The sequence below is a fragment of the Pistacia vera genome, unplaced genomic scaffold, assembly GCF_008641045.1.
Source record: "Pistacia vera cultivar Batoury unplaced genomic scaffold, PisVer_v2 Contig404, whole genome shotgun sequence".
Classification (NCBI taxonomy): domain Eukaryota; kingdom Viridiplantae; phylum Streptophyta; class Magnoliopsida; order Sapindales; family Anacardiaceae; genus Pistacia; species Pistacia vera.
In genome coordinates this window covers 349760-371643 of record NW_022196229.1, presented here as the reverse complement: position 1 = coordinate 371643, position 21884 = coordinate 349760, and the positions used below count along the sequence as shown (strand labels likewise).

The 21884-nt window shown below is 35.4% G+C and overlaps 5 protein-coding genes across 5 annotated transcripts; 3 read left to right on the top strand and 2 right to left on the bottom strand.

Moving 5' to 3' along the window:
* Positions 1 to 1131: 1131 nt before the first annotated feature.
* On the bottom strand, positions 1132 to 3854 carry LOC116142062 (probable GMP synthase [glutamine-hydrolyzing]). The gene is made up of 5 exons (XM_031427516.1): positions 3061 to 3854; positions 2872 to 2929; positions 2684 to 2767; positions 2454 to 2589; positions 1132 to 2046 (listed from the first exon to the last, which is right to left on the bottom strand). Exons 1-5 carry the CDS (start codon positions 3692 to 3694, stop codon positions 1726 to 1728), a joined length of 1233 nt encoding a protein of 410 aa, XP_031283376.1. The 5' UTR covers positions 3695 to 3854; the 3' UTR covers positions 1132 to 1725.
* Positions 3855 to 8996: 5142 nt separating this feature from the next.
* On the top strand, positions 8997 to 9904 carry LOC116142069 (18.1 kDa class I heat shock protein-like). The gene has a single exon (XM_031427522.1). The coding sequence runs from the start codon at positions 9145 to 9147 to the stop codon at positions 9607 to 9609; it is 465 nt and encodes a 154-aa protein (XP_031283382.1). The 5' UTR covers positions 8997 to 9144; the 3' UTR covers positions 9610 to 9904.
* Positions 9905 to 10442: 538 nt separating this feature from the next.
* On the top strand, positions 10443 to 11572 carry LOC116142003 (peroxidase 7-like). The gene is made up of 2 exons (XM_031427457.1): positions 10443 to 10727; positions 10811 to 11572. Exons 1-2 carry the CDS (start codon positions 10443 to 10445, stop codon positions 11570 to 11572), a joined length of 1047 nt encoding a protein of 348 aa, XP_031283317.1.
* Positions 11573 to 12291: 719 nt separating this feature from the next.
* LOC116142007 (metacaspase-4) lies at positions 12292 to 14403 on the top strand. Its single transcript, XM_031427461.1, has 2 exons — positions 12292 to 12737; positions 13297 to 14403. The coding sequence occupies exons 1-2, from the start codon at positions 12392 to 12394 to the stop codon at positions 14199 to 14201; spliced, it is 1251 nt and encodes a 416-aa protein (XP_031283321.1). The 5' UTR covers positions 12292 to 12391; the 3' UTR covers positions 14202 to 14403.
* LOC116142006 (protein FORGETTER 1-like) lies at positions 14404 to 21884 on the bottom strand. Its single transcript, XM_031427460.1, has 22 exons — positions 21756 to 21884; positions 21490 to 21633; positions 21283 to 21382; positions 21076 to 21207; positions 20615 to 20685; positions 20296 to 20468; positions 20051 to 20144; positions 19618 to 19715; positions 19401 to 19536; positions 19102 to 19208; positions 17697 to 17792; positions 17503 to 17590; positions 17256 to 17376; positions 16933 to 17032; positions 16728 to 16851; positions 16582 to 16659; positions 16381 to 16499; positions 15991 to 16047; positions 15805 to 15907; positions 15461 to 15589; positions 14951 to 15062; positions 14404 to 14816 (listed from the first exon to the last, which is right to left on the bottom strand). The coding sequence occupies exons 1-22, from the start codon at positions 21882 to 21884 to the stop codon at positions 14785 to 14787; spliced, it is 2343 nt and encodes a 780-aa protein (XP_031283320.1). The 3' UTR covers positions 14404 to 14784.

Genomic DNA, 21884 nt, shown 5'->3' with positions numbered 1-21884 from the left:
ATTTATTTGTTTATCTTCATCCAAGTAAACATTAATTAGGAGTGTTTTATTAGTCTTTTTTAAACATTAGAATGGGGTGATAGAGACTCTTGGGTGTATTACTCAAGAGATCTTGTGTTTAATTCCTCTCGCCACTAGAGGATTTACTCGGTCGTCATTAACTTCAAGACCTCAAGGGATTATTGAGTTTGATTTCCCGATCTTCGTTAACTTTAGGGCTTGGAAGATTAGTCGAAGTACACATAAGCTGATCCAAACATCCCTGATTGCCAAAAAAATAGAAATTAATCGAGGCATGCGCAAGCTAACTGATCGAGTATTAGAGATTTCATATCGACTAGGCACGCTCAAGTCAATGAGTTTATAAGAGTGGGCAATCCCCCCACTTAATAAGGTCTTTTAGGTGAGGAGTTAGGTCTAACTCCAACAAGTGGTATCAGAGTCAGCCCCATTTGAGCTGAGTGATTGACCAGCGGTGGGCTACCAAACTACCTCCATTCATAGGCAAGTAGACCATATGGACTTGACTGTGAAAGAGGGTGTTGGAGATCTCATATCGACTAGGCACGTTCAAACCAATAAGTTTATAAGAATGGATAATCCTTCCACTCAATAAAGTCTTTTGAGTGAGGAGTTAGACCCAACTCCTACATCAGAGGTTTCATATTTATTCAGTACAATCTTTTTTCTTGATTTATGTTTGAGGAGGAGTTAAGCTTGATGCTCCTTGAGTTTTTCTTTCGAATTATTTTTATAAAAAATAAATGCATGTTTTGGGGGGTGTGACCCGTATTGACAGGCATATCACTATCATGCATCATGATTCATTTAATTGTTTTGAATATATGAAACCTGGTAAATTCAACATGCAAGCCCACCATTATATTGAAATTTCCATCTAAAATCCATGCCTGCAGAGTACAGCCATATTTTATTGTGAGAGACGGATGTCAAAAGGAAGTGGGCACATGGAGAAGATAATTATATAAGACTCTACCATTTATTATTGAGTTGGAGATCGAGAGAGAGAAAGTGGGCACATGGAGAGGGGAAGATGCTTGTCTTGTGTATCTGGTTAACAGTTTTCAAAAGTGAAGGAAACAGTATATAGAAAGCTACTGCACATGAACAAATGTTTCAAACATGATTTATAATCATTCCACACCAAATCCAAGATACATATTATTGGGTTTTCTGCTAATATTCACCCAAAGCCAGAAGGGTTAGCAAATACAATACACGATAATTATAAATTACAACTCAAAACTCCCAAAAGCAAAAGAGAGAAGAGAAGTATAGGTAAGGCAGAAATATGGATGGTGGGTCTACACAGACGCTCCTTCTATAACAACACAGCCTGTTAAAGGAAAGCAAACTGATCAAATAATTCAAGTGTGATCGATTCTCACATGGAATTTAAAAAGTAACTGACACACCACACATGCATTTGCTCCCATTTCCACATGCTCTCATCTGTCTCCTCCACCAAAACACTTATCCCAAACTCCCTTTTTTTCCTGTTCTTTTCTTTCTTTTTCCTATTTTCAACACACTCACACTACTCATTCAAAAGTATCAGACTGATTAAAACTTCTCATAAACTCAAACTAAAAGTCACAACCCCCCTTTAGTTTTTAATTTTCCCTATATATCCCATATGTTACACAAACCATTCAAAGTAAAACATATATATATATAGTTAGAAAAGGAATATATTAGATCAGTCTATAATTGATGATCATCAGTGGTTGGTTCTTGATTAGTAGCATTGCTTATGGGGCGGCGGCGAGCGGCTAATAAGGTGCATGGCAGGTGCCTGTGGCAGGTGATTAAGTGGTCGTTGGTTAGGCCGGCGGCTTGCATGAATGAATGGACCACTGTTGGACCCACGAACCTCAGACCTCTCCTAACCATGTCCTTACTTATGCTTTCTGATTTTGATGTCTTCACCGGAATTTTGTGGCCAAATTTGTACTGTGTGTTGATAGCCTTGTGGTTAACAAATCCCCATATGTATTTCTCTAATGATCCAAACTCCTTTTTAATCTGCACTCATCAAACAAACGTACATAAGAAAATAACCATGATCCAGCTATAGATATGTAATCAATGTTTTCATTATTTAAATTTATTTTGCAGTTGCTTTGTTGTTTGATGGTGCCTCACAGTTCACAGCCTATATATGCTGTGGGGTCATCCCTAGCTTTAAAACTAGAACAACTAACTAATTAGAATTAACTTGCTTGCCAACAACCTTTTCACCAAATCAAGTCTTTTGTGTCTTTTCTTAATGACATAAAATATGTAAATCTATTATATTTTGACCAACTGAAAAGTTGTTTTGCAGTTTGAAGTAGGAAAAATTAATTATATTTCGGGAGCTAGCAACTAGTTAGGCCATGAAAAGAAGGAACAAGGGCACTAAAAAGAATGATGTCTAGCTAATATAATACCTCAAGAATCCGGATAGCGTTGTCGACAACCCCTCTAACCCGGCTCATATCAATGGCATATTGTGTACTAATTGACATCATTTGTTTGTCAGTCAAGTTGGCCACTGTTTCTGCATCAAAACCTGAAAATGCATCCCTGTAAACAAAAAGAAAGAGATTATCATTTACTGTGTGTATAATTAGAGACAATAAATACACCTTCAAACAAATTAATATAATTAATGTCCAACCCGAAATCTTGTCGTCTCTTCAAGATTGAAGTCCAATCAGAGCCAACTTGAGCACCACTCAGCACAAGCAATTCAAACAACATACTGCATAAAAATTAGGGGAAAAAAAGAAGCCAAGTTTAGTCATAAGTAAACTACAAGTGATCATTATATGAAAGAGAAAGAAAGAGAGAGAGAGAGAGTCTTACTTATCATCATGGACTGGAACTCCCCATTCTTCATCATGGTAAGCCACATAGATGGGATCTGTAACATATGAAACAAAAATGACGTTTAACCTAACTTATTAAATGTTGCAACTTCAAAATTTAAAACTTGCAGGAGTAAATTAATGACATTTAAAATTTTTAATTATCAAATTTTCTCAAAGAGGGTACCTGAATTTGGAGTGATAAAGCTGCATCTCCTCTCTTCCTCAGTAGCTTTTGTTGCGGTGGTGCTGCTAGAATTATCAATAGGAACAATTTTGGCTTCAAATTTGGCAGACTTTGATCTTCCATAATGAGCAATTCTCATCTTACGTTGAGCATGTTGAAGAGCCATTTGTTCCCTCCTCACAGCAGCAATGCTTCCTGGTGACTCAACAATCAAAGAAGAAGAATAACTCAAGGAAGCCTCTATATTATTATTGCCAAGACCAAGACCACCTTCCTTAAAACTTTTAGACTTCTTTCTCTCTAAAGTCTTGATGGTGTTTCTAGGAATAACAACTTTTTCGGAGCTCGAATTCAGCCCATTGTTGTCACTACCAGCTCGCTTAATGGCTGGTGGCCTAGGTGACTTTGACTTGGGAGAAATAGGAGGAGTGAGAGAAGTCTTAGAAACAAAAGTTGGCAATGGTGGTGGGGGTGGAAGAGAAGAAGGTTTTGTTGATAATTTCTTCAACGAATTACGGCGTTCTAGGTTAGGAACACGGTTGCAGGTAGGTTGAAGAACCGGCCTGCCATTAATTTTAGCAACAGCCGGTGTGACTTCAATGCCAGTGGTGACTTTAGCCTTAGAACTACACATGTTGGTATGTTTTAGCTAGGAAAATGAAACAGTAGTATACTATATAAGATTGATTAATAATGAAAAGAAAAGAAATTGTACAAGCTAGCTTGAAGGGAAATGAAATGAAAGAGAGATGATGATGATGTGGTATTGAAGGAGGGGATGAAGGGGAAGAAGTGGGGTTATATTTATATATAAAAAGGGAAGGAGATGAGTGGGGACAGGTAAAAGAGAAAGAAGCAACATGGGGGGGTTGGGGTCTGCCATACAACCTCTTGTGAATGGCATTGCTTTTTGCTAACTAAACCACGAGGGCTGACCATGACACCCTTCTTACTTGGCCACTTGGCCTAAGTTTCTTCCAATAATATTTCTTAATTCTTATTATTCTATGTACAAGAATCAAGGAAGTTGATAGAGAGGATTCGTTTGTTGAGGTTATATACGTATATACATGATAAAATACGAACATCTACAATCAGTTGATTTGGATCATCATGTGATCTGAAATATCTCATGGGCGTAAAACATTTTTCCAGTAGTGTATAAATGTTAAACTAAGTAATACACTATTTATAAATATGATTTTACTCGGAATTAGAATTACTTGTGCGGCCCTACTTCCAAATATTATTGAGAAGATATATGTAAGAGTTTGAGCCCCAGGAACTGAGATGGAGTGGTGGATAAGGAAGGTAAAAATGCAAGAGAAAGACCAATGATTGAAGTATTCTTTTTAGCTGGAGGGGAATCTCTCGATTCTCTCTCTCTATCTCTCAAGAATTAATTCTTCTGGGTGCAAGGGAAAGGTAACATGGGAAAGCTAGGTATTTTATACATATAATCAACCACAAACTCAATACCTTTTGAGGTTAGACAAACACGTACCAAATACCCTTTAGAGGTTGAATTAATTTGAGAGTTTGATGGAAATTAATTTAAAACTAATCAAAGAGAGTTTATAATTCCATACAAGACCTTTTTTTAACATTAATTAATTATATGTTGATTCTTAATTAATTTATGCATATGCAAATTCTTAAAGTAGGAAATAGTATCTCAAATATGCTTTCCAGAAAATTTTGGCTGCATTAATATGATACCCACTTTCATTAATCAAATTTAATTTCTCTTAAACTATAGGTTCATTCAAATAACACATTAATTAAAACCATCCAAAAAGGGACCAAACCTTATCGAATAAATTAATTAATGTTCCAGTACCGTGAATTCGTGCATACATATATGCTATCCTTGGGCTCTTTGGTAGCTTGGAATGTTGATTGATGTCTATATTGTGTGGTAGCCTGTGAAGTCAGAAAAATTAACCCCACTGCGAGAGGGGGTTTCTACATTGACTTTTCAGAAGAATTGGAATGGGATGTGGACCCTTTGCTCAGCTTGTTGTTCAGATTATTCCAAAGGTCACAGGGGGTTCCGAAGACAGTATGAGAAAAATTAAAACCTTGCTTGCAAGTTAAACTAGCTCCGCAAGTAAGAAGCCAAGAGTATATAGAACTCTAGAGATACAATTTTTACCCTATACTATATATTCTGTCTTTTAATCTTCATGACCTTCAACCACAAGATTGGCAGAAAAAAATGATAATATGATGTTAATATATAAAGTAACTGTGTTGTTCTTGGACTATATGAAATTTAATTAATTAAAATGGTGTAATATTAATCCTAAACTGAAAGTAGGTTGAAAGTCATAATATGTAAAAGATAGTCAATTTTGTCTTCAAAAGCTTAAAACAGAGAAAGGTAACCAACATTACATGTGGGATAAGTATGATTAACCATAATTATGAAACTTAAATTAAGTAAGCTTATTACTAACAATGACAAGACCCAAAAAGAGGAAGATTAATTAATCTCACTCTTGTGTCTTTATTCCATTGTGTTTTGTGCATTCAATAGAAAGTGTATGCTGAATTTGGGTGAGTTTAGCTATTAATTAATTGAAAATTCATCAATGAATTTACTGTTCTTAAAAAAGATGGAGTTGATTCCATGGAATGGCGTACAAAAATATTCTAACCACACTTACTCAAAAAACTGAGACTGTTGTTCCTGAAAGCTGGCCCTTTTATTCTACAAAAGCATGCCACATGATAAAAAAGTTGCCAACACTACATGTGATCCAGAGCTAGCTGGTAATGGCATATATAAAAACTGTGCTTAAAGTAAAACCCTAGCTTTCATAATAACACCAGAGACTTGTATATCGAATCTCACCGTCCATCACATGATTAATTATTTAGATGATTGATGAATAACTTCTTCCCACGAACATTTGTTTTTGGTAAGTTTTGGCTACCATTTGAGACAACCCATGTGATATAACCCGACACTTCATACTTATAATCAATAATTATAACCAATGCTCGGACAAACACGGCAAAATAATGCCACCAAAATATATATATATATAACCTAATATAAATTATTACTATTATTTTCTCTCTCAAATTAAACACATGCTTTTCATTTCCTGGAGGCTTCTATTTTTTGTATTATATATTTTACAATGGTGCTTAATTAATTAAATTGATTCTTGATGAATGGTTTCTTGGGGTTGAAACTTACATCTCTGGAAGGCAGTTTCTGACACAGTCACTCGAAAATTCCAAAGCTTTCTTTCATTCATGGCAGAACTTTATTCATCAAGGGAATATCTATGTTAAGTTGTCCCACTCACTCTTACAATGAGGATGTGAACAAAAAGGACCTTAGCTTAACTAGTTTGCAATTCACAGGAACACGATACACCATCATAACATTCCCACCAAAAGCAAAGTACACCACTAGTGTTATATATATTTATTTGTACGTAAATATACAAATATCCACAATTTGAAAATACATAATTTGGATGTTCATATATGAGAAATGATGGGTGCGTTTGTTTTGTTATTTTGGATAGAATTTTGGGAATAATATTGGATAGTTGAATAGAGTGAGTATTATGAGGTAAAATTTAAAAATTCACAAAAAAACCGTCTAAGTTTGCTAATTTAACTAAACACCCTAATATATAAAATTTTTGTAAAATGACAAAAAACACCCCCACCCACCCATAGTGTCAGATTCTTGCGGCGGTGGTTGGAATCTGGCCAGAAAATGGCATTACAACGTAGACCGATCGAATCTGGTCGATCATGCGTTGATATGGCTTTTTTCGACCAGATCTGGCCTTTGACAGCCGCAAAAGGCCAGATTTGGCCGTCGTTGTTGGTCAACGATGGCCAAGATTTGACAGTTGTTGACCGTCAACGACAACCATTTCTTTGGCTGTCAGATCTGGCCTTTTCCGGCCAGATCAAATGTGGATCTGACCGGAAAAGGCTAGATCAGTGAATTACTGGCCATTTTCGGTCATTTCTACGCCATTGTGATAGATTTCATAACCACCGATGGTGGTAGCGAAAATCTGACAATTATGGGTGGGTGGGGGTGTTTTTGTTAATTTTTAAACTTTTTTTTCTATGGGGTGTTTAATAAAATTAATAAAATTAAGGGGTTAAAAAGTAATTAAAAAATAGAATGGTATTTCTCAAATAATAAAACAAACAAGTATTTTGAGAATAAGATTGGGAATATGGATAGGAATAATAAAACAAACGGAGCCGATATTATTGTAGGTCAAAGATGGGGCATTGCATTACTGATTGCTGAAATATTTTGGTGGGAAGGTGACATATAATAAATGAATGAATTAGAATAGAGGGATAAGGGTTAATGTAAAAGGAGTGTAGGTGGAAGAGAGATTATCTTGAAATAGAGATGCATGTTGGATTACTTGGATGAGGACATTAGGAGCACAAAGAGCCTTCTGTCTTATCATTGTCTCAGTACAAAGATTGAATCAAGAATGGTTCCATTAATTAAAATTGTGATTAATTGATTTTATCAAAACTTGGGCATCTTACTTGTTTGAATAGATTTTAACAATAAGATATGTGACAAAAAATAAGCGAAAGAATTGTACAGAAATTTATGTAAGATTTCTTTATATATGTAATATTGCTCTAAATTTAATTTAGCTAGTTGCTTGAGCTTGGGTTGTTAATTAACTAATTAATTTGTTTTAGGCACAACACAACTAACTTTTGAATATATCTTCGAGAGCGTTTGGTTAAGAGAATGTTTGATTATTATGAATATTGGATTACTAAAAAGTTAGATTACTTTGAAGATTATTGGGAATCTTTAGAAAAATATGTTTGATTAATTGGTGGGTATGTCATATTAATATGTTTGGTTGGGAGGATTAAATTGGTGGGTATGTTATTTAAATTATTGAATTGTCCTCTAATTAAATATTATTATTATATTATTTTTTAATATTGATTATTATTTGGATTATATAACCCCCTGCATTTAAAAACTTAGGAAAAACAATCACATAATAAAAGTTTAAAAAATCAACCAAGCACCCCCATCAACCCAGCCACTGCCGGCTACTGGCAACCACCACAGGTCGCCGGCAGCCTAACGGCGCACGAAAATGGCTCGACGTGATAGATCTGGCCGTCGATTTGGCAATCAACGGCCATATCGGCACACATGACCATTTTTGACCTTCTGTGCACCGTTCCGACGGCGACTGGCCGAGTTGGTGGTTGTCAGCAGTAGGCGGCGATAGGTGGGTGGGGGTGGTGGCTTGGGTGGGTTGCAATTTGTTTTGAACATAAGGGTAATTTTATTCAAAAAGTTAATTAATTGGGGGGAAATAGTAAAAACTATATTCATGTAAATAAATTTAAAAATAAGGGCATTATTGTCCTAAAATTTTATTAATAAGAGATAAAATTATGACAAAAAAAGATAACCCTAATAATCTTATAATACCTAAGATTACCTTCAATATTATCAACAATAACTATTATTGATATTTGAAAATTACCGATATCTTATATTATTTGACAACCAAATATGGTAATCAAGTAATATAAGATAATTTAATCCACGTAATCCCACGTAATCCCCAACCAAACGCACTTCAAGTCATAATTTTGGTTCACATTTTGAAGGGTTTTGATCTATTGATTCGTCAATTTTTTGGGTTATTGTTCCCTCTTGGGCATATTAATTAATTAATTTTTCTTTCTCAGATAAATCTATGTTTTGTTCTACAGTCTTCGGATCCAAGTCCATATAGCTGATTACTAATAATTTTCCACAACTTTAGGGTCGCATTTGACTATGAAGACAATTAATTTCCAGGTTCTCCCAGAGACTTCTCTCACGTTGACTTTACCCTGATAAGCACAGTGAAATGGATATTAAACATGTAAATTAACATGCTTATTCTAGATGCTCTATCCAACTCCAGAAATTTCAAGAACTTATTATTCTCTTCCATGCATCTGATTTAAATACCATTTTCTTACCATCCAAACATAGCATTAATTCAACTGAAAACATTCGCTATAACTCTCTTCCAATTCCCTTTAACAAAAATGGCCTTGCTTCCCTCACTCATGAATCAACAAAGCATCTTCAATCCTTTTCGAGGTTTAATTTTCTCAGAAAATGTGGAAACCCAAATGGACTGGAAAGAAACTCCACATGCCCACATCTTCGAATTTGATCTTCCTGGCCTTACAAGAGAAGACGTCAAACTGGAAGTTCATGAAGGTAGGGTTTTGCATATAAGTGCTGAGAGAAAAGAAGAGCCTGAAGAGAAAGGCGACAAGTGGCACTGCAAGGAGAGGACAAGTGGTAGCTTCATGAGGCAGTTTCGTTTGCCTGAAAATGCTAAAGTTGATGAGATTAAAGCCTCAATGCGTGATGGGGTACTCATTGTGAATGTGCCTAAAGATGAAAGGAAGAAGAAGAGTAAGCACAAGTCATCAGTTGAAATTTCTGGGGAAGAAGGTCATCCCCCTAAAGGACTTGGCCGTTTTGTCTGCTGCAAAGCTTGAGGAAATCAGTTCATGTTATGTGTGTTCTATGAACAATTATTCACATTTGTGAATTGTGATGGTGTGATGTGATCTTTTTTGTATCTGGGTTTGTTTGATTTTCTGTTTGTTACTGGTGTTATTGTAAATATACATTAAAAAGGAAAAAGAAGTTGTTCAATACAAGAATAGCATTGTTAATCTGTGTAATAGCTGGATCGACTATGGAATTAATGAAGAATTAACACCAACAGTTCATTATCTGTCACAAAATGCCGACTTTACTCTTGAGAAATATGCTCTGTTATGCAGAATCTTAATGTTTCATAATTGAATATGATACGCATAAATTTCATTCTCTGGCCTAAACAATATTCCATTAGTTCTAATATGATGATATCCCCTCTTTGTTATATGCTAACTTAAGTGGTTTTTAGGTCAACTTCGATTGATTCCTTTAAGCATGGATCTGTTCTGTACTAATAAACATTCAATAAGTTTTAAACTTTATAAATTAACAATATTTATAGCACATAATTTTGACACTAGAACCTCTAATGCTCCTGCCTCAGATAATTTTGTTAACAAATGTAACATAAATTGAGAATTAATTAACTATTATTTGACTTAATTATAAGTAGATCTAACAACTTTTACATGTCTGCATGTCTTTCTTTCTGCTCTGATCTAAGAGTGCCTCTCACGTAGTTTTATCTTGGAATTATTTTTTATGAAGAAGTCTACTAGAACTTGTATATAATTATATTTAATTAGTTAAACGAACTACAATTTATATATAAGAAGACAGCCAGTAATCTTCAAAAAAGCTTCATGCTTCCTGCTCTAGCTTGCCAATGAAAATGAATCCTATTTCTCTCTTTGTTCTGATACTTCTTGTTCAATTGCAGCTCTCCGTAGTTGTGTTGGGTAATAATGTGCCTCCAAAACCTGCAACTAATAAGGCTAAGAGAGCACCAAAGACGTCACCTCCAGAAGCCAACTTGTCCTCCGATTATTATCAAGCAACATGTCCAAACCTTGAAGCCATCATCCATCGAAAAGTTCAAGCTTGGGTTAACAGAGATAAGACTTTGGCCCCTAGCCTCATTCGCTTGCATTTCCACGACTGTGTTGTCAGGGTAATTAGAATTATTATTTCATAATCATATATTATACTTCAATCTTTTCATTATAAACTTAATTCAATATATTATTGTTGCAGGGCTGTGATGCTTCGATTCTGCTAAACTATAGAGGCAGCGAGAGGAGAACCAAGGCCAGCAAGACTCTAAGAGGTTACAAAGTGATCAATGATATCAAATCAGAAGTTGAGAGACAGTGCCCCAAAACTGTTTCATGTGCAGACATTCTCACAGCAGTCGCTAGAGATGCCACGCTTCTAGCTGGAGGTCCATTCTGGGAAGTCCCATTTGGACGAAAAGATGGAAGAATCTCCATAAATAGAGAAGCCAATCGTCTGGTTCCTCAAGGAAATGAAAACATCACAACTTTGATTAATCTGTTCGAAAGCAAAGGATTAAACATCCTTGACTTGGTTGTACTCTCGGGCTCTCACACCATTGGTAGAAGCTCTTGCTCTCCAATCCACTCTAGGCTCTACAACTTCAATGGAACTCAAGGAGCTTCTGACCCTTCACTTGACAGAAAATATTTAAGAATTCTGAAACAAAAATGTGGACCATCCAGCTATTATAATACTCTAGTTGATCTTGATGCCACAACGCCAAGGACTTTTGACATAAAGTACTACGAGAATTTGCAGAAGAAGATGGGATTGTTATCGACTGATCAATCTTTGTATTCAGATGAAAGAAGTTCAAGTTTTGTTGATACATTGGTTTCTCAGCCATCACTTTTCTCTATTCAATTTGCAGCATCAATGGTGAAACTTGGAAATGTGGGAGTCTTGACTCGACCCCATGAAGGTGAAATTCGACTCCATTGCGATTATGTCAATCCTTAATTATTGAGGATTCTAAGGGGGCTATTTGACTTTTGGTGAGTTTTGATTGTATTTAAAATAATTAATAATAATACTATTGTATTTTTATTATTTAATTTATTTACGTAAGGCCAAGTCAAGACTTGTTGTATTACCAAATTAAATGAAGTTAAAATTAATATAATCTTTATTACTATATTAAATTAAATCAATTACATCAAAATTATAACTGACCCTACGCGCTAAAACCGAATCCACGGTTACTAGTTTTTATTTCTTTGATGCATAATTTTATAAACTCCTAAACTTTGGTTTAATATCAATTTCAGCCTTATAGTTATAAACGAATATTTAACCCTAATCCATTAGTTATCGCTTATTGAATAAGACTGATTTTCGATCATTTTATAGAATAAAATTTCAAGCACTCGTTAAATATTAGGCCAGGTACTCGTTTATAACGTTAAATTAATATAGGTATTTGGTTACCAAAACTAGATGTCGTTTCACTCCTTGATTAATAATCCTATCAAATACAAGATATTTTGGTCATTTCCATCAATTTTAATTTGCTTTAGAATAAAATGTTCAAATAGGTGATTTATTGGTAGCATGAACTATTTCTCAGCCATATATTACCATATATACGACGTCGTATTGAATTTACACAAAAGTTAAGGGAGGTAATTGAGATTAGCCCAATTTCTTTATTTAATACTAAGTGCTGACAAATCATAAAGCGACAACTTTCCGTTCTTTTTCGATTTAACCTTTTAAACGATCAGTCTTTCATCTCTGATTCTGAATATCCACCACAAACAGACTCTGGTGAGTTCAAAAATGACGAAGAAAGCCGTGTTGATCGGATGCAATTATCCCGGCACCAAAGCCGAATTGAAAGGATGCATTAACGACGTTAAGAGAATGCACGCATGTCTGATCAACCGTTACGGTTTTTCGGAGGATAACATTACGGTGTTGATCGACACCGACGATCGCTACCCTCAGCCAACTGGCAAGAATATACGCAGAGCTTTGAACGATCTGGTGCGATCGGCTGAGCCAGGAGATATGCTGTTTGTTCATTACAGTGGACACGGTACTCGGCTTCCTGCTGAGACTGGAGAGGACGATGATACTGGTTATGATGAGTGCATTGTTCCATGTGATATGAATCTTATTACTGGTATTCGATTTTGAATTTTCGTATCGGAGTTCTTGATTTTTTTGATTTAATTAATTTTAGTTTGATTTATGTTAGATGATGTGGCTAGGGGTTAGAAGTAGTTTGATTTTAATGAAGTTTTGATTGGATCAGCTAAATCATATATTAAGCATTAGAGAATGGCGTCAAACTGTGAAAATAAACTCTTGGAGATGATAAGATGTGGAATTTCTTATTTTTTTGCCGCATAATTCATCTCGTTTCTTGTGACTTTTTTATATTAATAATTTTATTCATTTAGATATAATAGTTTGTATGTTAGTATTATTTTAGAAACAATAGGTTTTACAGGATGATCGATGGTCATTTTTGAAATCATAAAGGATAGGCTTAGAGTTTTAATTGTGTTTGACCCTTTGAAGTTCATTCGTTTATTGAGTTTGTTATTGGTGTTGACAAGGGGTAAGTTTAAATTTTTGGAGACTTGTTTGTTAATCTCTGAAAGCTTTTTGTAGATGATTTCTCAATTGATGTTATATTTTGACTTTAATTAAAACTTGAGCATTTTTTTTGTGGACAGATGATGATTTTAGGGATTTTGTGGACAAAATCCCAGAAGGTTGCCGTGTAACGATTGTATCTGATTCTTGCCACAGTGGTGGCCTCATTGATGATGCTAAGGAGCAGATAGGGGAGAGCACAAGGCGTGAAGAGGAAGAATCGGATTCTGGTTTCGACTTAAAAGGCTTCTTGCACCAGAAAGTGCAAGGCGCAATTGAATCTAGAGGAATTCACGTTCCTTCTGGGCTGCGCCATCACCACCGTGGACGTAAAGAAGAAGATGTTGAGAGAGATGTTGAATCAGAATATGGTGAGCGAGGGTATGTGAAGAATAAATCCCTACCCCTCTCCACTCTTATAGAAATACTTAAGCAGAAAACTGGTAAAGATGATATTGATGTTGGGAAGCTGAGGCCAACGCTTTTTGATATGTTTGGTGAAGATTCAAGTCCGAAAGTGAAGAAATTCATGAATGTAATTTTTAACAAACTTCAAGAAGGTGGTGGTGAAAGCAGTGGTGGTGGGTTCTTGGGCATGGTTGGTAATCTTGCTCAAGAATTTATGAAACATAAGCTGGAAGAGAACGAAGAGGGATATGCAAAACCTGCCTTGGAGACCAAAGTGGATAGCAAGCAGGAGGCTTATGCTGGACATGGTCAGCGTTCACTTCCTGATGGTGGGATTCTAATCAGTGGGTGTCAGACTGACCAAACTTCTGCGGATGCCAGCCCTTCTGGCAATGCTGACGAAGCTTATGGAGCTCTTAGCAATGCAATTCAGACCATAATTGAGGAGACGGGTGGTGAAATTAGTAATCAAGAGCTTGTTTTAAGGGCTAGGAAGATATTGAAGAGGCAGGGTTTCACTCAGCGCCCTGGCCTCTATTGCTCAGACCATCATGTTGATAAGCCGTTTGTGTGCTAATCCGATTACAGATATGGAGTATGAACATAAATATGCTTTGATTCGAGATAAATAAGTTGAAGAATTTGCAGGTGTGTGATTTATTGCTTCTTTTTGGAACAATGAAAAATTTTAGAGACGATGTGTGTTTTTCGTTTAATGAATCATATTTGTGGACAAGTTTTATGAGTTGAGTTATTAAATTTGATTTTTGAGAGAGTAATTTAGAGCAAAAATTAGATTTCTATTGCAGCTATAACTTGAACAAACATCAGCATGAGTTATACAAGGACACGTTCAAGTAAAGAACTACAGCCTATATAGTACCCTCCTATTATTTGTCATTGGCCTTGGGTAACACTATTATGTTATAATAATATACAAAAATTATATGCCAAAAAAAATGGAGCGACGGCAAAAAATCAATATGAATCAGACTGCACAATTCCCTTCCATGGTGCACTCACTAAATAACTTCCTCTTTGTTCTTTCCGTAAAAAGGCTGGTGCTGGTTTTCTGGGTATGTTCCGGCACTTATATAGGTTTTGTTACATTAATCACCAGTCAAAACATAAATACAATGCTCCACATGCATATGCACATCTCAATCATCGAGATCTTGAACCCATGCCAAATCTGTTCAAGTCACAAATGCGTTAGTTTTAGATTTAGAGCAGTTTTAGGCTATGAAAACTCTAAATCTGTCCATGCAAAAGACCAAAGATTATCATCGTGTGCCTGAAAGGGAGAGAAAGAGAGAGAGGTGAGACCTTGTAGCACAGTTCCAACTGCTGCATTGGGGACAAAAAGCCCAACGATTCGCTTACTATCTGTGGTGGTTTCCACTCGCACGACCCGGAGCCGCTTATGACTTTGGCGGGCCTGTCGAGATCAGTTTCAGGTTTCAGCTCTTGACAATAATAACCTATTTAGTAATTCATTCTCTCTTTCTAATGTTATGATATTTTTACATATCCGGTATGAATACTTGTATTCCTGCTGGCAATTTTACATTAAAAGACAATTTTTTTTTTTTCAGATTCTTTTACGAGAAAATTGATTAAGATTTTGTCTTTTAATGCAAAACTAACATCAGAAATGGAGATCGTGATTTAAAAGTAGATATTAAGGCATCTACACCTAAAAATTTCCATGTACATATATATTAATGCTCACAACTAGGGAACAAATAATTATCAATCTTTTGGCAAAATATGTGAAGGTCTTGAAATAGAACTAGTGATCGTGTGAAAAGCATCAGAAATATGTAGACTTGTTACCTGCTTAGAAAGGGCTTTCTCGATAGTGCCCCAAACAGGAAGAATAAGGCCACCCAAAACATTAACTTCTTGAATTCTTCTGCCAACTGTACAGAAGTTGCCAAGCTTACAGTTGGGCCCGTGCATGCACTGCAGGAAAGCACAACTTGTTATCCATTTCTAATCAATTATTTATTTTCATCTTCACTTTAGGAATCGTTCTATTTTCACATGTTCCAACGAGCTATTGTGGCACAACCAATCAACACATTCAGAAACTATATCAACGAATAATCATACCAAAAAGAAACCACTGAAACTTTTCATCCTATGCTGATAAATATGTCCGAATTTAGAATGCATACCTGTTTGGATGAAACTTCGTATTCATCTTCCCAACCACTACAAGCCTTCTCTAAAGAGGTCATTTTTCTGTACTTGTTTTTTAATTCTGACAGAGTCATTTCCCTGTAGGAAGGAAAATCAGAATTGTGAACACAAGATTTTAGCCGTAAAAGTTGAGGAGGACACTAAATTATTAATTTTGATACCTTACTGATTCCCCAACAGCAGGACGGACTATTTTAAACATTCCAGAAGCTGAAGCACTGGAACAAAATAGAAAATAAAAGGAGTAAGTCCAGCGGAAGGAATATGCACAAATACTCAGAAAATGAACTACATTAAAAAGAAATATTACATTTCATTCACAAGCACACAATTTGCATTCATACTAAAAAATTTAAATATTTAGACCTACTCCAAACATTATTTCCACAAATTTTGTTGAGTTATTATTCAAAATCTAATCATCACCATAATTAGGCCTATTCTGCTCCTTATTTTCACTAATGAGAGGAGATAACATTTTGATTAAATCTATTGAAGTACAAAAAATAATGTAATACTAAGGATGATAAAAGAAAAATACAATAGAATACCTCTCAAATGCTAAAATGAAGTGACGCCTCCCCAACCATTCTCTTTTAGATTCATAGAAACCATCATTTGGCGAACCAAGCCCATCCTTCTGTTTCTCTTCAAGCATGGCACTTGCAGACTAACACAGATAAATGAATTACAAATTTAAGCAGGTACTACAATACCATTAATCCAGTCAAGTACAATAAGATAAAAGATACCTCCCACGTGATTCCACGATCTAGAGTAAAAGTAAAGAGCATTGTTGATGCCCCAGACATGTTATCAACATGAACAGTCTGTAAGAAATGAAAATTAGTACAATTAAATATGTAAAGCAAGTAAGAGATCCGGCAAAAGACTTAACCTTGGGAGTTCCTTGTAATTCAACAATGTTAGCCTTCATATCAACAATCCCAGAATCAAGATTCCCTTCTATGCGTGCATTCTGAACAAGAAGATCCAAGATGCCGATGAACAATTCAAACAGCCTGTATGAAGATAATAGTGATTAGGATATTAAAGTTCCAATCGCAACAAGCACATTGACTTTTGAATGACAAATAGCAGACCTATTTTGAATCTCAGGTGGCAATCCTAAAAGCCGGTTTAGAAAACGTCCAACATCATGCATGTCTGAATCAACTATACGACCAGATATCTTTCCATTACCTGCATCATATATAGGACTGTGAATGTTGGAATCATTGTATAATGACTAAATGAATTTTCACTATGACAGAATTTTTAGAATTCAAATTATATTATAATTTACAGAAATAAAATTGCATAATAAGTTTGCATGACTTCAAGGGCAAGAAGAGGAAAATAAATAAGGAAATTTTGATATTTTCATCCACCCAATTGTAGTGAAAGAATATTGATGAGAAATTACCAAGAACTGTATCCCTAACTATTCCAACAGCCACAAGAGCAGCTTTTGCCTTCGTCAGAAATTCTTCAATGGTTTCTGGTTTTTCAGATGAACATCCAGGTGGTACAACTGGCAGATGATCCTGAAAATTGAACCTTAGTTACTTCCCCACAATATCTAGCTTGTTTTCTTACTTCCATTTTGTTCTTCTTAGTATACAAACATGAAGTGCAGTAATATAACATTATCAGAAGAAGATTATGAAAACCTGCTCCATTATTCCTTTATACATCACCGTCAAGGCCTTCTTCCCAAAAGCACTATCATAATTGTAAGCACTCAAGGAGGGTCCAGCCCTGCAAAGCATCCAAAATGAGAATGAGACACCATCAACAGAAGATAAACTGTTCAAGCATAAACTAAACAGTCCTGAAAGGAAAAAATAGAAAAAATCCAACAGACCTGCGGTCTCCCTGAGTTAAGGCTCCAAGAGATTCCAATCTCTTGGCTACAATGGATGCAAACCGACGCTCTCCACCAAGATTAGTAAAGATTAGCCTACAAAATATACAAAAGAAATTCAGATTCTGGTTTCAAAAATCAGCAGCCTAATAAAGCTCAGCCAATGTATATCTTTGAGGTATCCAAATATCAACATGTACCACAATACATCATGTTCAAAGAAACAGACCAGTGTAGTCAGTGTCATTTCACTCATATCCCATCATTCCTTCACTGGTTTTGAAGAAGAAAATCAGATACTGGTCCAACAAATTTAGCAGCCCAATAAAGCTCTACAGACTACAAATGTCTATTTTTCTGGTATATATCAACATGTACCGCAATATAACATGATTAAAGTAACTGATCAATAAGGCCAGTGTTATTTCATGTTTCCCATGAGACAATCACATCCCATTCATTCAGCAAGACAAAGAAGAAACAATATACCATATTTAATTTATAATCAGCTCCACCCAAATCAACCATACTTTATCCAAAATATGATGGCTTCTATTAAAAAAACCCCACCTTCCCATTATTAACTCACAAGTCATAGCCTAAATTTTAACATTTTACGCACAGCCTTGTGTCCACTGTACTAGACAAAGTTCCACTCACTGTTCTAATGCACATGACAGATAAGGAACAACAGTCTTAGTGCATTCTTTATCCAGCTAACATACCAATTAAATGGGCAAAGAGCAACCAAATTCTAATTTTCCTCCAACTTATCAAACTCATCCAACCTTTGTAATTCCCTAATACTTTCCACCAGTCCACTGCAACCATTAAATTACAAATAATGAATAAACTGTAAGTTCTTAAATTAATTGTTTTGATGTTCACCCATGCCAACAACCTCATCCTTGAACGTATTTCCTAGACTCCCTGTCATTCTTTATAATGAAGCCTTTAGGCCTGATAGTCATCTATAGTTTTATGATACAGGAGTCAATCACATACAGGAACTAATTGCTTCAATTTAACAGGTAATTCTCATATATGATCAATGAACTTCATTCATCCTGCTTTAACTTGAACTACAATTAATAGTGCTCTACCTGAAAATCAACAAAAAGCCACCTATTCTTGTATAGTTGTTATATAATTCTGTTAAAAATCCAATAACTTGTATCATTTTCTAATTCATAAATGGATGAGCCAAAGCCCTTTCAGGAGGTGGGATCACGAGTACTCATTCTGTTCTACAAAACTGGGGGGCAGAAAATAAAGAGTCACATTCAATGTACAAGACAAATTAACAATAACAAACTACTGTAGCTAAATAGAACATCTAATTTGCCACCCCTATATTAAAAAACCACCAATCTATAGGATGGAAGATTATATAACAAAAGTCCACCTATATTCGGGTGCTGAAGCTTGATTTGATCGGTGAGTTCTTCCAAACTGTTGTATAGCTCTGTCAGCACTCCAAGGAAGTTCCAATGTTATATGAACCCTTCTTTTCTGTAATGAAAAGAGTCAAAATAAGAAAACAAAACAACTTGAGAAGAAACTGCTGCAGTGATGTATCTTGAAAGCCCACTGTAGATGAATTAATTTTTCACAGAGCAGAAACAAGTCGGAGGCATCCAACCAGAGAAACTTTCAAGCAACAGTGCCATACAGACAAGAAATCTTCCAAATAGTGAGACATACCTGATTTTCTGCCCTTCTGTCAGCTTGTAAAGAAACACCAGCTGATCCAGCTTCAGATATGATTGCAACCAACTTCTTCCCGTCCATAAAGAGCTGCTTCTCATGCATGTTGACCATTTCCATGGTGACATCCTTTCTAGAATGATAACAAACAGAAATTCAGCTACCATGCAATAAGAGCAATCAGTGAAAGAAAAAACAAAGTTTTCAAACTCACGTGTTTCGTGCCTGATAAGTTACACCTTTTCCACTAGAGGCCCTTACAAGCATGCCTCGTCTCCCTGTCATTTCTGCAACCCTATCAGGACCCCCAAGCTACAGCAACATTACATGTACGGTCAAAAAGGATAAAAACATTACAATTAAAAACAAATTTAATAACCATAAATAAAATAAATTTCAGTTTATGAGTTTTTTTTTCTTTTTCTTTTTTTCTTTTTGGCAACAAAGGAAAGGACAAGCTTAGAGATGATACGAAACATATATAAATTTATAGATTTTTCCCCTGGGATAGGACCTGTTACACCACTGGATTATACAAAAAAAGTCTAGAATGCTTTTGGGATACTATTATAACTCTTTCGAGGGTTTCTTTTTAGTTTTTTATTATAAACAATTCTTAAAGCTTAAATCAGGGATGTGGCCTGTACCTGATCAATAATATCATCCAAAGGATTATTGGGAAGATCCAACGAACGAATTATATCCAAAACTTGTGACTTACGTTCCAAAGCCTCTTCATACCTAAATTTATAGAACAATAACTGACATTTAAACAATGAAATAACTGTGAAAAACCTGCCACCACCAGATCCTGGACAACCAATTTATAACAGTAAAGAGTAATATTAGAAGTTCATAAAAAAATCAAGAACAACTTTAATTATATAAAAACCTCTTCAACATTTGTGTCTGATAAATATGTTGTTCTTTAAGATATTCATCTGTTTTTTTCTTGCAAGAATGGCATGACCAATCACTGGGTACTAAATCCGGGACAGGTGGGACTAAACATCCAGAATGGACCAGTTGACCACAGCATGAGCATTGGAGCAATTTCTTCCTTTCCTGCAGTTGAGAATACAACGTATGATAAAATACTGAAGACACCTAAAACAACTAAACGAGCAATTTCTTCCTTTCCAGCAATGGAAAATACAATATATAATAACATATTGCAACACTAAACTATCTAAACAAGTGAAAATTATGACCTCCTCTCCGCTGCATATCTCACAGATCTGAAACTCATCATCAGATTCAGTAGATTCATGCACAGAATCAGCTGCAATTATCAAATATAAAATTAAAATAAGAAAGTAAATATTTCAGCATTTCCGTAGTTTGAAAAGAAAACATTTAGTAAAACAAAAACTTTAAGCAGTACTGTTGGTATTGTATGATCAATAAATTTGACTACAGCAAAGGTGCATTAGATATATATATTTAAAAACTGACATGGAAAATGACTTCCAAAAGAAGTTCCCACCAAACCAAAATCAAACAATAGCACTGAATTGGTCAGATGTTAATGAATATGAAAAATCTTCAGACTCCAATAAATCAAAATCTGAAGAAAACATTATATTTTGCAAAGCCATATACTATGAAAGAGAAAGTATACGGTCCATTGGCAAGTACACCAATTAGTAACTGTCCAGTTTCAATAACTCACAGTCAGATTCTTCATCACTTTCACCATCACTTGCAGGTTTCCATTTTGCAGCTTTCCTAACTCTCCCTTTTAATGAAACACCAGGAGATGCTGAATGCCGCTTTCGTTGAAGTTCCTTTACACTGTCCTCTCCTGTAACAAATTTATAAATTGACTGCAAGTTATAGCAACAATGACTTAAATAACTCAGTACACAAAAATCCATACCTGTGAGGGGTTCTGGCTTCTCAGGCAAAGGGTAGTTTTCTTCCACAAATTTCAGCAACAGCTCCCGAGGCCCCGAAATAAAATCATCAAGTTCAACACCCTATTCCAAACAAGGAGACAAGTAGCAATCAAATGACAAAAAAACAACAAAAACTGCATAGAATTAGATGGGAAATGGATATGCATTAGATATGGAAAGATACACACATATTTTGTCACGGCTTCTTCAGTCCTAGCCTCTCCAGTACTCTGAAGGCCCACGACCACACACTTATCTTCAGCTAATGCTTTCTTAGCTAGTCTCACAGTAGCAGGTACCTTAGCTGACATGCACATGTGTCTAAAGAAACGCTACAACAGCATATGGAGATACAAATAGCACAAAATGAATGGCTATGTAAATTACAAGAAATTTTAAAAAATGCCCACAAAAGATAGTAAAAAGATGAGAGGACAACCCAGCCTATTATTACCTGATGACTTGACCAGTACAATCTCCACAACTGACTATAATTAGCTCTATCTTCTTCTTTAAGAAAAGCAATTGCTGACAGCAATTCCACTCGCAAATCTGCCCAAAATTCTGCTGCTTTTTTATACAT

Excerpts from the sequence above, each read along its gene's own strand:
- LOC116142062 (XM_031427516.1), bottom strand. The coding sequence starts at position 3,694 with ATGTGTAGTTCTAAGGCTAAAGTCACCACTGGCATTGAAGTCACACCG. Across the intron at positions 2,930-3,060 it reads CTTTATCACTCCAAATTCAG|ATCCCATCTATGTGGCTTAC; the intron begins GTACCCTCTTTG and ends CATATGTTACAG. Across the intron at positions 2,768-2,871 it reads GTTCCAGTCCATGATGATAA|TATGTTGTTTGAATTGCTTG; the intron begins GTAAGACTCTCT and ends ATTTTTATGCAG.
- LOC116142069 (XM_031427522.1), top strand. The coding sequence starts at position 9,145 with ATGGCCTTGCTTCCCTCACTCATGAATCAACAAAGCATCTTCAATCCT.
- LOC116142003 (XM_031427457.1), top strand. The coding sequence starts at position 10,443 with ATGAAAATGAATCCTATTTCTCTCTTTGTTCTGATACTTCTTGTTCAA. Across the intron at positions 10,728-10,810 it reads TCCACGACTGTGTTGTCAGG|GGCTGTGATGCTTCGATTCT; the intron begins GTAATTAGAATT and ends TTATTGTTGCAG.
- LOC116142007 (XM_031427461.1), top strand. The coding sequence starts at position 12,392 with ATGACGAAGAAAGCCGTGTTGATCGGATGCAATTATCCCGGCACCAAA. Across the intron at positions 12,738-13,296 it reads TGATATGAATCTTATTACTG|ATGATGATTTTAGGGATTTT; the intron begins GTATTCGATTTT and ends TTTTGTGGACAG.
- LOC116142006 (XM_031427460.1), bottom strand. The coding sequence starts at position 21,884 with ATGTATAAAAAAGCAGCAGAATTTTGGGCAGATTTGCGAGTGGAATTG. Across the intron at positions 17,377-17,502 it reads ATAAAGGAATAATGGAGCAG|GATCATCTGCCAGTTGTACC; the intron begins GTTTTCATAATC and ends TTCAATTTTCAG. Across the intron at positions 17,033-17,255 it reads AGTTAGGGATACAGTTCTTG|GTAATGGAAAGATATCTGGT; the intron begins GTAATTTCTCAT and ends TATATGATGCAG.